The sequence below is a fragment of the Pantherophis guttatus genome, chromosome 7 (genome assembly GCF_059756535.1).
Source record: "Pantherophis guttatus breed Tessera chromosome 7, ASM5975653v1, whole genome shotgun sequence".
NCBI lineage: Eukaryota > Metazoa > Chordata > Lepidosauria > Squamata > Colubridae > Pantherophis > Pantherophis guttatus.
Window position 1 is genome coordinate 81,003,055 of NC_142069.1, and position 15,125 is coordinate 81,018,179.

General features: G+C 43.8%; 1 protein-coding gene across 2 annotated transcripts in view; it reads right to left on the reverse strand.

Moving 5' to 3' along the window:
- Positions 1-335: 335 nt before the first annotated feature.
- WNT7B (Wnt family member 7B) overlaps positions 336-15,125 on the reverse strand; it is a 154,331-nt gene continuing 139,541 nt past the window's right edge. The window contains exons 3-4 of one of the 2 annotated variants that reach the window (XM_034440361.3): positions 8,179-8,450; positions 336-1,594 (exon numbers count right to left, since the gene is read on the reverse strand). In XM_034440361.3, coding sequence (XP_034296252.1) covers positions 1,115-1,594; positions 8,179-8,450 — 752 coding nt within the window. In that variant the 3' untranslated portion in view covers positions 336-1,114. The remainder of the gene's footprint in view (positions 1,595-8,178; positions 8,451-15,125) is intronic. The other variant, XM_060684118.2, reaches the window with a different exon arrangement.

The window sequence follows — 15,125 nt, forward strand, 5'->3', positions numbered from 1 at the left end:
TTCTAAATAATTAAATTGAATTGTTAAATTGTCCTGCAGCAATTTGTCCTACGGAGACTTGGCTGTAGTGACTTGGCCACACCGAGTTGTTGTTCCATTCCATGATGCGATTGCTATTCTGCCCCAGCTTTCAATAGCAAAACAAGTGAGAAGCCAAGCCACCTGCTTTTTCAATTACCATTTTACACTGTCAGATTGCTTTTCCAACCCTCCTAAACCATCCTCTGGTACCAAGGACAGAACTCTGGTTAACAGTGGAGTGCCATGAAATCAGTAGCATTGAAAAACGTCGGGGAGAACCAAGTACCCAAAATGAAAATAAAAGAAGTCAGAGCTCTAGTAATTTTACATTTAGTTCAAAGTAAAGACATGGCTACCCGTTAGTGCTTAGAGAGTTTTGATAATATTAAAAACATAAATAAGAGAATCTTTCTTTTTCCCCGCTGAAATGTCCATTCAAAAGGTTCCAGTGTTACTGGGAGCGGTCAGAATTTCCTCTTTTATTTTTATCTATGAATCCATCCTCGAAGGTCCTCCCGAGCCCGTATTTCATTTCCCCCTACTTTATTCCCTTTCTTTTTCAGAAGTAAGTGTTGAAACAACACTGTCGGTATCTTAGTTTTGTACTTAACATCTTAATTCCTCTTTTTTTTTTTTGTCCTTTTTTTTAATAGGAAGAAAAAATGTCTCCGTTGGGCATCTTCACGCTGATTCTGAATTTAAAAATCTCCTTCTGGAACCTGTGTCTATCGTATTGTATGTATAACTTAATCTAAGAGTAAAACTCTACAACACCTCAGACTGCAGTGGGCAAGGGGAGGAGGAATCAAAAGGAAAAATTGCTCCCCTTGAATAACATCATCCTAATCCATCATCCCATCCCAGGGTCCCTTGGACTAATGGAATCAAAGCAACTCTAGCCAACAGATTATGCATTGTTCTTCCAACTTGGGTTAGTAAGAAACAAATAAAAGAGATTGGTTCTACCCCCTTCCCACCCCCAAAAAAAGAAAGAAAGAAAGAAAGAAAAATGTGCAAAATGATGCTGTAGTTATTTTGTTCCACACTACCAAATGGTGGGTTGTGTCCATGTTCAGGTTGCTCCATCTTAAGGTTACTTGCAAGTGAACACTTCTGTCCGTTCGCTGCAGGTGTTGCATTTCACAAAACAACACCAGTGGAACTTGCAGTTGCACTGCCACACCTTGGTGTACTGGTGAGTGTTGTAGCCCCTTCCGCAGCACATCATGCCACAGCCGTCCGCCCCGAGGGACGTACGGTTGCAGAGCCTGCCCTGGGTCCCAACGCTCCCTGTTGAAGCATCCTCTTCACAGTAATTCGGTGATTTGTCGATGTAGACCAAATCGGTCTCCATTGGCTTCTGGTAGCTTCTGATCTGCTTGATCTTCAGGAAGGTCGGTTGCCGAAGCCGGCTGGCCCGGACCACTTCCACTTGCACCGCAGCATTATATTTCTCTTTTAAAATATATCCAATCTCTCGGAATTTGGGTAGTGTAGTCCAACAAGTCTTCGTGGTGCAGGAACCGGAAACGCCGTGGCATTTGCACTCCAGTTTCATCCGTCCTTCAAGCACCTGTGCATGCAAACAGGGAGAACAAAATAACAACAACAGGCTTCAGCTTTTCTTCTGCTTGGCTGATCTTAAATGCTGGACCTTCAGAGTACATGAAAAGTTACAAAACATCTATAAATATGAGCGACACGATCTGTCAAGAAGCCGTCTATTTTAAACCCCACTGATTTCACTTGGAGAATAGGTTTGTATCAAGCTGGAAGGAATACTGCATAGTATTTTATTAGCTTCTTGTGGATTCTGAGTCCACCAATACAATTCATTTCTTGGAGAGGAGAGGAGGGGAGGGGAGAAGAGAGGAGAGGAGAGGAGGGAAGCGGGAAGGAGAAGGAAGGAGAGAGAGAGAGGAAAGGGAAAGAGGGAAGGGAGAGGAGAGGAAAGGGGAAAGGAGAGGAGAGAGAGGGGAAAGGGGAAGAGGGAAGGGGGAGGAGGAGGAAGGAGAGAGGGTGAAAGAGGCAAGGGAGAGGAGAGGGGGAAGGGGAAGAGGGAAGGGGAAGAGAGAAGAGGGAAGGGAGAGGAGAGGAGAGGAAAGGGGAAGAGGGAAGGGAGAGGAGAGGAAAGGGGAAGGGAGAGGAGAGGAGAGAGAGGGGGAAAAGGAAGAGGGAAGGGGGAAGGGAGAGGAGAAGAGAAGGGGAAGGGGGAAGGAGGAGGAAGGAGAGGGGGGAAAGGGAAAGAGGCAAGGGAGAAGAGAGGAAAGGGGAAGGGGGAAGGGAGAGGAGAGGAAGGGGAAGGGGGAGGGGAGGAGAAGGGGAAGGGAGAAGGAGGAGGAAGGAGAGAGGGGAAAGGGAAAGAGGCAAGGGAGAGGAGAGGAGAGGAGAGGAGAGGAGAGGAGAGGAGAGGAGAGGAGAGGAGAGGAAGGGGGAAGGGGGAAGGGGGAAGGGGGAGGAGAGGAGAGGAGAGGAGAGGGTTGGAAGAAGCCATACACCTAATGAAAACATTCATAACCTCAAGAAGAAGAATCACTTTACTATATTCAGAATGTCAATCTAAGCATTTTACTTCCAATGTCAGCTGATTCACGATGCCCACATTGGTCTAAGTTTATGTTTCACTATAAGATTATCGATGGCATTTTCCTGTTATGTCCAATTTTTCTTCCCTTACCATTTTCAACCGTTGGGAACACAACGGAGCCAACGAAAGACACGGTTGTGTTTCCCAGGATTTTGCAGTAGCAAACCTGGCAGCCGAGGGGAGCAATCGGATCAATTTCTGGACTTGCACTGAAGTACGTGCAACAGGAAATCTCCACAGCAGAGCAAGAGCTGGATCCGTTCTGAAGTCATTTAGGCAATAATAAACCTGACAAGGGGGATCGATCGCATTTCCCTTCCCCTTTGCAGAGCGCACCAATGGCATCGCCCTCTTGACATAGTCAGTTACTATGGGCAACAACAGCAAGACACCAATTTGGACTACATATATAATCCACAACCATCCCTGTAATGTGTAACCACTAATTCAATAATATTGTTTTCACACTGTGTGATTATTAAGTAGATTAAGTAAGTGCTCATTTTTGGAGTGGTTTAATCGGATAGGTTGAAGTGCATGGCCTGCCTTCTTCCCTTCCCTTCCCTTCCTCATCTTCCTTCCTCCCTCCCTCCCTTCCTTCCCTCACTCACTCCCTTATCTTCCTTCCTTCCTTCCTTCCTTCCTTCCTTCCTTCCTTCCTTCCTTTCTTCCTTCCTTCCTTCATCTCCTTCTTTCCTTCCTTTCTTCCTTCACTCACTCCCTTATCTTCTGCCTTCCTTCTTTCCTCTCCTTGCGCTTCTGAATTGCGCTTCTCAGATTAATGAATATGCATTTTAATTAAATCTGCCAGTTTACTTATCAGCTTTAGGTCAGAACCCAATGGAATTCTGTTGCTCTCTTCATCGCTAGGATTCTCACTCAGGTGACATTCTCATGGCTAGTCGATAGTGGCCAAAATCAAGAATTTGATTTTAAAAAGCTTCTACCCTTTTAATAAAATTTCTTGGCCAGAAAAAAGATGGTGGCAGACTCCTGATTTTTAACACAACTTGAGTCAATGCCTTCCTTGGGAAACAGACACGGTGATAGGATTATACCTCACACGTGATCTAAAGAGATTTGAAAGCTAAGCTTTCTCCTTTCTAGGTGTTATGGCCTGCCAGCTGCCAGCAGAGCTGGCGGCAAGCTCGGACGCTGAGGAGGTTGGGAAGGAACTCGGGCCAGTCCTGAGTCTGGGGAAGGCTCTGATAGATGCTCTTTGCTCTTCATCGGAAGCAGAGATAGAGCCAGGGCCATCCGACATTTCCCAGCTGCCTTCGGAGTCAGAGATAAGTGGGGAAGAAGAACAGCTGGGGCCTGTTCCAGACGCACGTATGCGCAGAGCTATCAGGAGAGGAGAACAACTGAGGAACAGGGGCCGACTCGGGAAGAAAGGCACACGTGGATGCAGAATGGCCCCTCCTTGGCTGGGGAATAAATAGAAGCAAAAGGGGAATGGTGGTTGTAGGAGACAACTGTTCGTATTTCTTTCGGAATATTTGCTTATGTGCCTCAGACACTTTTTGCCAGGAATTAATTTACAGCTTTGCAACTGGAAGCTCTCGGCCTGGCAATTATCCAAAGACTGATAAGGTCTGTTATTTCAATTAACCCTTGGAAGGATTATTGCCTGGACTTTTCTGTGTGTGATTGCCATGAATATACAGTAGTTAAATAAAGAGGGTTTTTTCGGGACAAGGAATCTGTTTCTCGGTTTTGCTAAGGCTGGGTCAGAACACTAGGACTCTGGGGCCTTCGATTTGTATTCAGCCATTGTTGCTTTTCAAGATGGAGAACTTTAATACAGGTAGTCCTCGACTTACAACTGTTCATTTAACGACCGTTCAAAGTTACAACGGCACTGAAAAAGGTGACTTATGACCGTTTTTCACTTATGACCTTTTCAGCAGCCTCATGATCACGTGATCAAAATTCAGATGTTTGGCAACTGCTTCATACTTATGACCGTTGCAGCCTCCCGGGGTCATGTGATCCCCTTTTGCGATCTTCCAACAAGCTAAGTCAATGGGGAATCCAGATTCACTTAACAACCAGGTTACTAACTTGTCAACTGCAGTGATTCACTTAATAACTGTGGCAATAAAGGTTGTAAAATGGGGCAAAACTCACTTAACCAATGTCTCACTTAACAACACAAACGTTGGGCTCAATTGTGGCCGTATGCCAAATATATATATTTGGCATACATATATTTCATCAGCTTGAGCCAGGGGAAAGATTAAGTGTTTTTCTATCGAGACACTTGGTTTCCCCCAACAGGAAGGGAGGAGAACTTGTGGCTCAGAAGGTTAATTTAACTGCCTAACATGCACGAAGCCCAAGTTCGAATCCGAGTAAGGATATGGCTAGCTGATGAAAGCTTAAAAGCTTGAAATAGATCTATACTAGTCTCCCTTTATTACTTTATCAGCAAAATATAAATTTGGTATAAAATGGTTTGTTGTGAATGCGACTGCTTGAGGGCTCCTGGATTGGAGCTGAAAGGCAAAAGAGAGCAGAATGCCCCCTCCCACATGTTGGGATAGAAAAACACTTAATAGATATAGGTGTCTCGATAGAAAAACACTTAATAGATATATATATATTCTTTTTCACTTTGTGTTAGAGAATCTTCTCTTATGGAGAATTAAAGTGCTATCAGTCCATACAGTAGCTGGGAATGCCTTCAGTTATACTTTGCCAACAATGAATAAATGTTTATATTGTATAGACCATGAAGATTTTTGCAATTTGACTCATTTAAGACAGATGTTTTAGAATGTTTTTGAAGATCCATAAGCATAAAAATTAACTTTTCTGGGCTTCAGATCTTCACTGGGAGCCAAATCCTGAATTCTGGCCCAGTCTCTGACTTCCAAAATCTTTCCCCTTTCAGTAGGCTCCCCTTGTGAAAGTTGGTGTTAAAACAAGAGTGTCATCAAATCCCTCCTTCCATCCCTTGCATCTTGTGAAACGTTCACAATAAGTTTCCCTTTTATTTAGGAGAAACCATATTTATCAAGGGAGGAAATCAAGACAGGATGCATCCAGCCTGTTGCTTCCCTATGAAAATTAGGCATCAAGCATCGTATATTTTTGAGACACCCTAGGAATACAATCCTGGTCAAATGTATAAAACCAGTAGTAATGTTTTGCACGTGTTAGTTTTGGCGGGCAACCCCTAGTTTTGTGTTTTTCTTGGTGGAGATGTTCATTTTCAAACCAGATGCTGGCTGAAACAAAACCCAAGCTACGTTTAACTGCCAGAACCAAAGGTAATAGACAGAAAATGTTTAAAATCGTTGGGTTGAACCAGAAGTTCCTGAGTCTGACTGTTCCTTTCTAGGTCAAGCTCAGAAGCAAATCCACTGACATGGCCTTGAACAGGCTATTCAGGCAAGGACAGGTAAGTCCTCGACTTACAACCACAATTGAGCCCAGGATTTATGTTGCTAAATGAGAAATTTGTTAAGCCATTTGTGTCCCGTTTTACGCCACATTCGTTAAGTGAATCCCTAAAGGTAAAGGTAAAAGTTCCCCTCGCACATATGTGCTAGTCGTTCCCGACTCTAGGGGGCAGTGCTCATCTCCGTTTCAAAGCCGAAGAGCCAGCGCTGTCCGAAGACGTCTCGGTGGTCATGTGGCCGGCATGACTCAATGCCAAAGGGGCACGGAACGCTGTTACCTTCCCACCAAAGGTGGTCCCTATTTTTCTACTTGCATTTTTTATGTGCTTTCGAACTGCTAGATTGGCAGAAGCTGGGACAAGTAAAGGGAGCTCACCCCGTTACGCGGCACTAGGGATTTGAACCACTGAATTGCCGACCTTTTGATCGACAAGCTCAGTGTCTTAGCCACTGAGCCACCGCGTTAAATTAGTCACACGGTGAATCTGGCTTTCCCGTTGACTTTGCTTGTTGGAAGGTCACCAAAAATGGTCACGTGAGCCTGGGACACTGGCAATATGAACCAGTTGTCAAGCCTCTGAATGTAAGTTAAAGCTTTCTGGATAAAAATATGGTGGACTATTCAGAAGATTTTTAAGAAAAGGTAAGTTTCACCCCACAGTTATTTTTGCTGGGTATTATCCCAGACTATACTGTTATTGAAACTAACTTGATGTTAAATTTAATAACGGCAGCAAGACTGCTAGTGGCGCAATATTGGAAGAAAGAAGATTTACCTACTATAGAAGGATGGAGATTAAAAGTATCGAACTTAGCAGAAATGGCGAAAATCTCAGCATATTTGAAAGACCAATCGCAAGAAAGATATATTGTGGACTGGAGAAGATGGACTGATTATATTCAAAACAAATATGGGACTAAAAAGTTTCAAATAGTATATGAATGAATATCTGGATTTAAGAAGATATGTTATTACTTAAGTTACGTAAATAGGGAGTTAAAGTGGAAAAGGGATGAAAAGAGTTTATAGATAGTTAGCATATGTTAGATTAAGATTGCTAAATGAAATACCCTGTATTTCGCTCTAGGAAGCCGGGGGGGGGGGAGAAGGGGGAGGGGAGGGAGGGGTAATGGAGAGGGAGGTGGGGCTCAAAATTTGGTTAAAATGTTTGTAAAAACTTTTCAATAAAAAAAAAGCCTCTGAATGTAAATCACTTCACCATGGGGATGCTGCAACGGTCGTAATTGTGAAAAACAGTCATAAGTCACTTTTTTCAGTGACGTTGTAACTTTGAATGGTCACTAAACAAACTGTTGTAGGTCGAGGACTACTTGTAGCATACATGGATGATATTCCCATGCGCATGAGCCAAAGGTGATCTTCTCAAAGTGTTAAAACAGCTGCACCCTTTTCAAGATCTGTGCAGCTTCTTTGAAGGCCGTTCCCCAGCTGTTGGAAAGTATCCACACCACTGCCACCATCGCAACCACTTTTGTTTCCTTAAGTGTTCCCAATGACAGCATTATCTGTCTCTTTCACACATGTGTGCACACCTATCTGTCAACCCTGAAGCTGACCTGACTGAGGCCATCTTGGAGGCTTAGTGTTGCCACAATGGTGATAGGGATACGGAAGGGGGAATAGAGATAGTTGGAGTTTTTTAGCCAAAACAAAATAGTTTCCCCTGAGAACCTTGGCTGAAGAGAGGAGGAATGAAGTTTCCAAGCAACCAGACAGCACCTCGATTGGACCATGTGACGGATTGTTTGGGAAAGGGAGGAAAACTTTGATGTTTAATTAGGTGAAAACCGCAGGAACCTTCAGAGTCGGTTTTCACCAGTTTGTGCCAATATGATATGCCCAATAAACCTGTTCTTTGAGGAACCTGCTTGCTTCGGAGCTCTGTTTGCTATGGGTGTATTACTTGGAACCCTGACACTATCCTTCCCTATGAAAATCTACTTTGCCCTGGAAACCTCCTCTATTTCTTCCCAACAAAACCTTTCTCCTGTTTTGCTCAAGCAGATCATCATTCAGTCCACAACCATCCACGTGCAGGCTGCAATCTTACAGTCCAAATGTATGATTCCAATTTAGCAATCCCTGCACCGGCAAACGCCTCCCCTCCCTCGAATCATATCTCCCTGTTCTTTGTAATATACCTTTCTTCCGGCTTCATTGTTGTGCAGATTCATCAGCCTCCGAGCGCTCTTTCGGATTTCTCTGGCGTCGACAAACCTTCTGGAGAAGTCGATGCCGTATCTGATATCAGCAGAACAGCCTCCCCACTTCCAGCCTTCCTCCTGGTTGTAATAACCTTGTTTCTCTCTGTCACAACCACAACTGCTGAGGTTTCCCTGGCTGCAGGCAGCCGTGATTGCGTGGGCGACGCCAGCGGCAGTGATGGCATAGGTGAAGGCGGCTTCTCTGCTTCCTGCGGGGGCAACATAGAAAAAAAGGAGGGGGAAAAAATCAGCTGGAAGATCATGAGAAACTCAGTCCTTGGACATCTTGAAAAATAGCCCATTTTAGGAGCACCCATGGCATTCATTCTTGTACCGGTGTTTCTCAACCTTGGCCACTTTAAGGTATGCGGACTTCAACTCTGGGAGATGAAGAGAAATCTGGGAGTTGAAGTTCATAGAACTTCATAGAACTTCAACTTGATTATGGGAGCGACGTGGCGCTCCCATGTAACACCTCTCCTGCACGAGCTGCATTGGCTCCCGGTGGTCTTCCGGGTGCGCTTCAAGATGTTGGTTCTCACCTTTAAAGCGCTCCATGGTTTAGGGCCAGGATATTTACGAGACCGCCTGCTGCTACCGATAACCTCCCACCGGCCAATACGCTCTCACAGAGAGGGCATCCTCAGGGTGCCGTCGGTCAAGCAATGTCGGCTGGCAGCCCCCAGGGGGAGAGCCTTCTCTGTGGGGGCACCCACCCTGTGGAATGAGCTACCTCCTTGAATACGACTGAACCCGGACCTCCGGACCTTCCGTAAGGCCCTGAAGACGTATTTATTCCAGCAAGCCGGCCTAGCCTAAATGGTTTTTAATGGGATCTTAATTTTATAGACTGGGGGGTTTTAAATTGGGAGGCCGATTGATTTAATTTCTTTTAATTATCTTAACTTTTGTATTCTATGTATTTTTAATTTTGGCTGTTCACCGCCCTGAGTCCCTTCTGGGAGAAGGGTATACAAATTAAATTAATCTCCTCAGGGTGCCATCGGCCAAGTTATGTCAGCTGGCGACACCCAGGGGGAGGGCCTTCTCTGTGGGAGCCCCAGCCCTGTGGAATGAACTGCCCCCGGAAATACGTAAGATCTCCGAACTCCGGGTGTTTCGCTGCGCACTGAAGACCCTGTTGTTCCGCCAGGCCGGGCTATCAACATATTATTTTTAAATTGGGGTATTCTAAATTTCTGGGGTTTTAATTGAGCCAAATTTATTTAATCATTTTAAATTTTAATTGCTGTTTTGTCTTGTGTTTTTAAATAGGCTGTACACTGCCCTGAGTCCTTCGGGAGAAGGGCGGCATAGAAATAAAATTATTATTATTAAATAAACTGGCCAAAGTTGAGAAACCCTGCCTTATGCACCATTTGTTACGATATCCACTTACCTGGAATTGGCCTAACCTATGGCCTGGTGATGGTGATGAGAGAGCTTCTGTGAACTGGGGGTGGGGGGGAATTGAGTCCAACCATCTTTTTGATTCAGTTCAATGTGAAACTTCCAAATGGGCAGATCAGATCAGCCTGATGCAATTTAGAAGTTAGTTCAGAAAAGGCCTTTGTGAAGGAATGGTCTGCATCAGTTTGAAGTTCTTTTGGTTCAAAGCTTATCTTGCCCAATTCGATTTGGGGGCAGGGTTGGAAAGCTGTTCAGTTTGGAGACCTGATCAATCCCGTTTTCAGTCAGCTCTCTCAACTGACTGTACTTGCATAGACCTAAAATTAGTCCTCGGATTTGAGTTGTTTGAGGGCAGCAAGGAAGATTGGGAAGTGCTGCTTAGCATTGCTCACTATCAGGCCCAAGCCCAAGGATGACACGGCGAAATTCTATCAAGTTTATACCTTTATTTGCTTACACATAATAGACAGAATCTTGCCAGACTAAAGTTATGCCATTCTAACCTACAAGAGACGTCCTGAGAGATTCTAGAGCGTGACTGTCCTAAGCCTCTTCCTCCCTCCAGTCTCTTATTGTAGGCTTCTCTCTAGAATATACTGCCTCCTCCCGAAAAATTGTGGTGGTCTTGCAGAGTTTCCCCTTGCCCCCCCCCCGGGATAGGGAGCATTCCCTTCCTAGGGATCTATTAGATGAGAGAGAATATAACCCGCAGCTTCATAACAGGCAGAGAAAGAAACTCAGAAAGGATCTCCCTAAATTCTCAGGCTGTAAAAGACTTGCATGATTTGGTTAAATGTAGCCTTACAATAAAGTAGAATTAGAATAGAATAGAATAGAATAGAATAGAATAGAATAGAATAGAATAGAATAGAATAGAATAGAATAGAATAGAATAGATAGATAGATAGATAGATAGATAGATAGATAGATAGATAGATAGATAGATAGATAGGTCAAATACCGCTCACTCATCATGAAATCTCCAGAACACTAAAGCCTACAAATTTGACATTTTGCACGTATGTTCCTCTTGGCTTTTAGGTGCTAGCTAAGAAAGGATTTTTTGAAATGACAATCAGATCATTAGTATTTCATATACAGTATTATATTCACACGCTCTGATGCTTACATGTTCTACTCCCCCTCCCCACCTGAAAGGAACTCTGTTCCAACTGCCAGTTGCCTTATATTAACATGCTCTGATGCTACCCCTTTGCTAAACCGGGCATGGGCATGGCCAGCACGTGACTCATCCGGCCTGCGGGCTGGGACATTCTACTCCCCCTCCCCCTCTGTTCCAACTGCCAGTTGCCTTATATTAACACGCTCTGATGCTACGGAGTTACACATTCTACATTAAGTTTCAGGCTTTAAGTGTCAACTTATCATGCCCAATCACATAATTTTGTGAAGCCAGTTAGGTACAGTTGTTAAGGGATGAGGCTAGAAACTTTTCTTCCAGTCAGTTTCAGTCTGACTAGTTAGATCACTAGAGAGACGTGTTCAGGGCAGTTTTTCTGTTCTTTAGCTTTCCTGATCTGTCAAAAGTTCTTAAAGATCAAGCTGTAAGAGATCCTTCCCCTGATCATAAAGATCACATTTTTGGAGATCCTTCTCCTGATTTGATGTGGTCATCTTTTTTATGCTATCTTCTTTGTATTGTTGTGCTGTTATGTTTCTAAATAGCAAATAAATAAATAAACAGCACAACGTTTTTACAAAGGCGATTCTTTTTCAAAGCATATCTAACTACCCCTGCAATTTTCAGAAACGCTTTTTTCAAATGTATCTCTCTCTAAAAGTGTGCCAGTGTGTTTTTATTTGTGTGGGTGCACCCATTGCTTCTTGTCCTGCCCTCAGGTGCTTTGGAGAATAGCTTGACTCCCTCTTCTTTGTGGCAGCCCCTGAGATATTGGAACACTGCTATCATGTCACCCCTGGTCCTTCTTTTCATGAAACTAGACATACCCAGTTCCTGCAACCGTTCTTCATATGTTTTAGCCTCCAGTCCCCTCATCATCTTTGTATTGTAGGGCCTGGGCTTTCCGAAAACTGGAGAGCTTCCAGAAAAGGGTGGGAATGGATTGTGTCTGAGAGGTGGAAGATTGCAATGTGAAGATGAGGAAACTGTCTGAGTGTTTCAGTCAGGCAGCTGGATTTTGGACCCAATCTATGAAATATTAGAAACATGGGTGTAGTCATATATGAAACCTCTAATTAAATCAACAAAAAAATATATAGTTTGAGATGGATGCTGAAGTTATGGGCTTATGGTCTGACTATCAACCTTTCCCGCCCTGCTAAGCAACCCCTTTGCTAAGGTTGAGTTGAAGACAGAAGACATTCCATGTCCTCTGAGACCGTCACCAACGAAGGCTTGAGGTCTGCAACGTCATATTTCCAGTTCACCAGCAGTTTGTAGCATCGTGCTTTGGAACTGCTGCTGTTCCCCAGAGATCATCAAGCAAAAAAAATAGAGAGAGCAAGATTAGGAAACCCAACGTGCAATATTGTCAGATTTCTCTTTCCTCAGCAAACCCAGAGGAGCAGATTGCTTGCAGTCTGAACCACGTTGCTTCTTCCAAACATTTGCCTTCGTTTTCAATATTAGAGCAGAGTTCTGTTTCACTCTGGGCAAATGGCTTTTGCTCAGCGGATGTTTCTGCTTAACTGTAACACCATGAGATGGATAACTGCAGAGTGAAGTCATCCAATGGGTGGAGAAATTCAGAATCCTACCTCGTGCAACTTACTCTCAACCTAGTTGACAAGAAAGAAAGAAAGAAAGAAAGAAAGAAAGAAAGAAAGAAAGAAAGAAGGAAGGAAGGAAGGAAGGAAGGAAGGAAGGAAGGAAGGAAGGAAGGAAGGAAAGCAGGCAAGAAAGAAAGAAGGCAAGAAAGAAAGAAAGAAAGAAAGAAAGAAAGAAAGAAAGAAAGAAAGAAAGAAAGAAAGAAGGCAGGCAAGAAAGAAAGCAGGCAAGAAAGAAAGAAAGCAGGCAAGAAAGAAAGAAAGAAAGAAAGAAAGAAAGAAAGAAAGAAGGAAGGAAGGAAAGAAAGCAGGCAAGAAAGAAAGAAAGAAAGAAAGAAGGCAAGAAAGAAAGAAAGAAAGAAAGAAAGAAAGAAAGAAAGAAAGAAAGAAAGAAAGAAGGAAGGAAGGAAAGAAAGCAGGCAAGAAAGAAAGAAGGCAAGAAAGAAAGAAAGAAAGCAGGCAAGAAAAAAAGAAAGAAAGAAAGAAAGAAAGAAAGAAAGAAAGAAAGAAAGAAAGAAAGAAGAAAGAAAGCAGGCAAGAAAGAAAGAAAGAAAGAAAGAAAGAAAGAAAGAAAGAAAGAAAGAAAGAAAGAAAGAAAGAAAGCTAACAGAATGTGGGGAGATGGCAAACCTAAGGAGAATCCCCAAAGACAGTGCTTTGTGTAGGAGCCCTGGTGACCCAGTGGTTAGAATGCAGCACTGCAGGCTAACTCTGCCCGCAGTCTGGAGTTCGATCCTGACAGAGGCTCAAGGTTGACTCAGCCTTTAGCTCAACAGACAGAAGCACTGTAATTTAACACCAGCTGTCTGCAATTAAAGTAAGATCGAATCTCGCCAGGCTCAAGGTTGACTCAGCCTTCCATCCTTTCTAAGGTAGGTAAAATTGAGGACCCAGTTTGTGGGGGCAATAAGCTGACTTTGTATAAATATACAAAAGTATGAAGGCTATTGCTTAACGCACTGTAAGCCGCCCTGAGTCTCCGGAGAAGGGCAGCATATAAATCAAATTTTAAAAAAAAAACTTGTTTGATGCAAACTCAGGACTGTGGCTTGGTCCCTAGAGAACCGCTATTGATTTGTGGGAAGAAAAGCAACTAACTATATTTTGCTTTTTTTCATGACTCATCCATTCTTCACTAGCAACTTAATTACTATGGTCATTTCAATGGCATACCTTTTAATTTTCACATCCTTTAACAAGATCTCCCATTCATCCGGTCCATCTTAGAACCATTATTCCAAATAATGGGGAAAAAAATCTTTAGAGAACAAAACTTGGGGAAATTATTTTTCCATACAGAGTTGTCCATAGTATGTGGTCAAATAATCAAGACATCAGCTATAATGATGCCGCTGAAGCTCTACCTGCTTTTTTCGAGGCGGGGGGCAACACATGTGAAAAACAGCACTGCTGACTGCACAATTGCAATGCCATCTTGACTTTTGAGCCACAGCCTGCAGACCAGGGGTGAAATCCAGCAGGTTCTGACAGGTTCTGGAGAACCGGTAGTGGAAATTTTGAGTAGTTCAGAGAACTGGCAAATACCACCTCTGGCTGGCCACAGAGTGGGGTGGGAATGGAGATTTTGCAATATCCTTCCCCCAGGAGTGGGGAGGGAATGGGGATTTTGCAGTATCCTTCCCCTGGAGTGAGGTGGGAATGGAGATTTTGCAGTATCCTTCCCCTGGAGTGAGGTGGGAATGGAGATTTTGCAATATCCTTCCCCTGGAGTGAGGTGGGAATGGAGATTTTGCAATATCCTTCCCCAGGAGTGGGGAGGGAATGGGGATTTTGCAGTATCCTTCCCCTGGAGTGGGGTGGGAATGGGGATTTTGCAGTATCCTTCCCCAGGAGTGGCACAGTGGTTAGAGTGCAGTACTGCAGCTACTTCAGCTGACTGCTAGTTCAGCAGATCAGCATATCAAATCTCACCGGCTCAAGGTTGACTCAGCCTTCCATCCTTCCGAGGTGGGTAAAATGAGGACCCAGATTGTTGGGGGCAATATGTTATTTAGTATACTGTCAATTGTTGTAAGCTGCCCAGAGTCCTCGGAGAGTGGGCGGCATAGAAATATGAATAATAATAATAATAATAATAATTATTTTGCAGTAGCCTTCCTCTGCCACGCCCACCAAACCACACCACGGCCACCAAGCCAAGCCCACAGAACCGATAGTAAAAAAAATTGAATTTCACCACTGCTACAGACCCCCAGCTTCTATGTCTGAACTTCGAATTCTCCGTTCATTCTGAACTGAACGGAACATGCCCCGTTTTCGTTCTTTTGAAAAGAATCTAGATGAGCCACACTTGAAGGAATTTGGCGATGTTTGTGCAATGCTGCTCGCTGTTATGTAGAGCATTTCACCTCTCAAGAAGTAGCGGAGACCACTGCCTCTTCCATCATCACATCCCATCGCTTCTCTTCTGTCTTCAGTATGCGTTACTCATTAAGCCTGTAGTAGCCTGTTCTGTGTTGAACAATATTTAATGAACCTCATTGTTAGGGAATCACCACAGTTCAAACAAGCAGGAGCAGCATTTAAATGCGTAGGCAGTGAAATGGAAGGAAATGCGAGGAACGTGTGTGCACTTGAATGGACATCTCGTAGCATCCAGGCAAGATGGAGAACGATCAATTTTTTAAAAAAATGCTTCAGAAAATTAGGACCATTCCCCAGCCTAGGGGTATCAAACTCAATTTCATTGAGGGCCGCATCAAGGT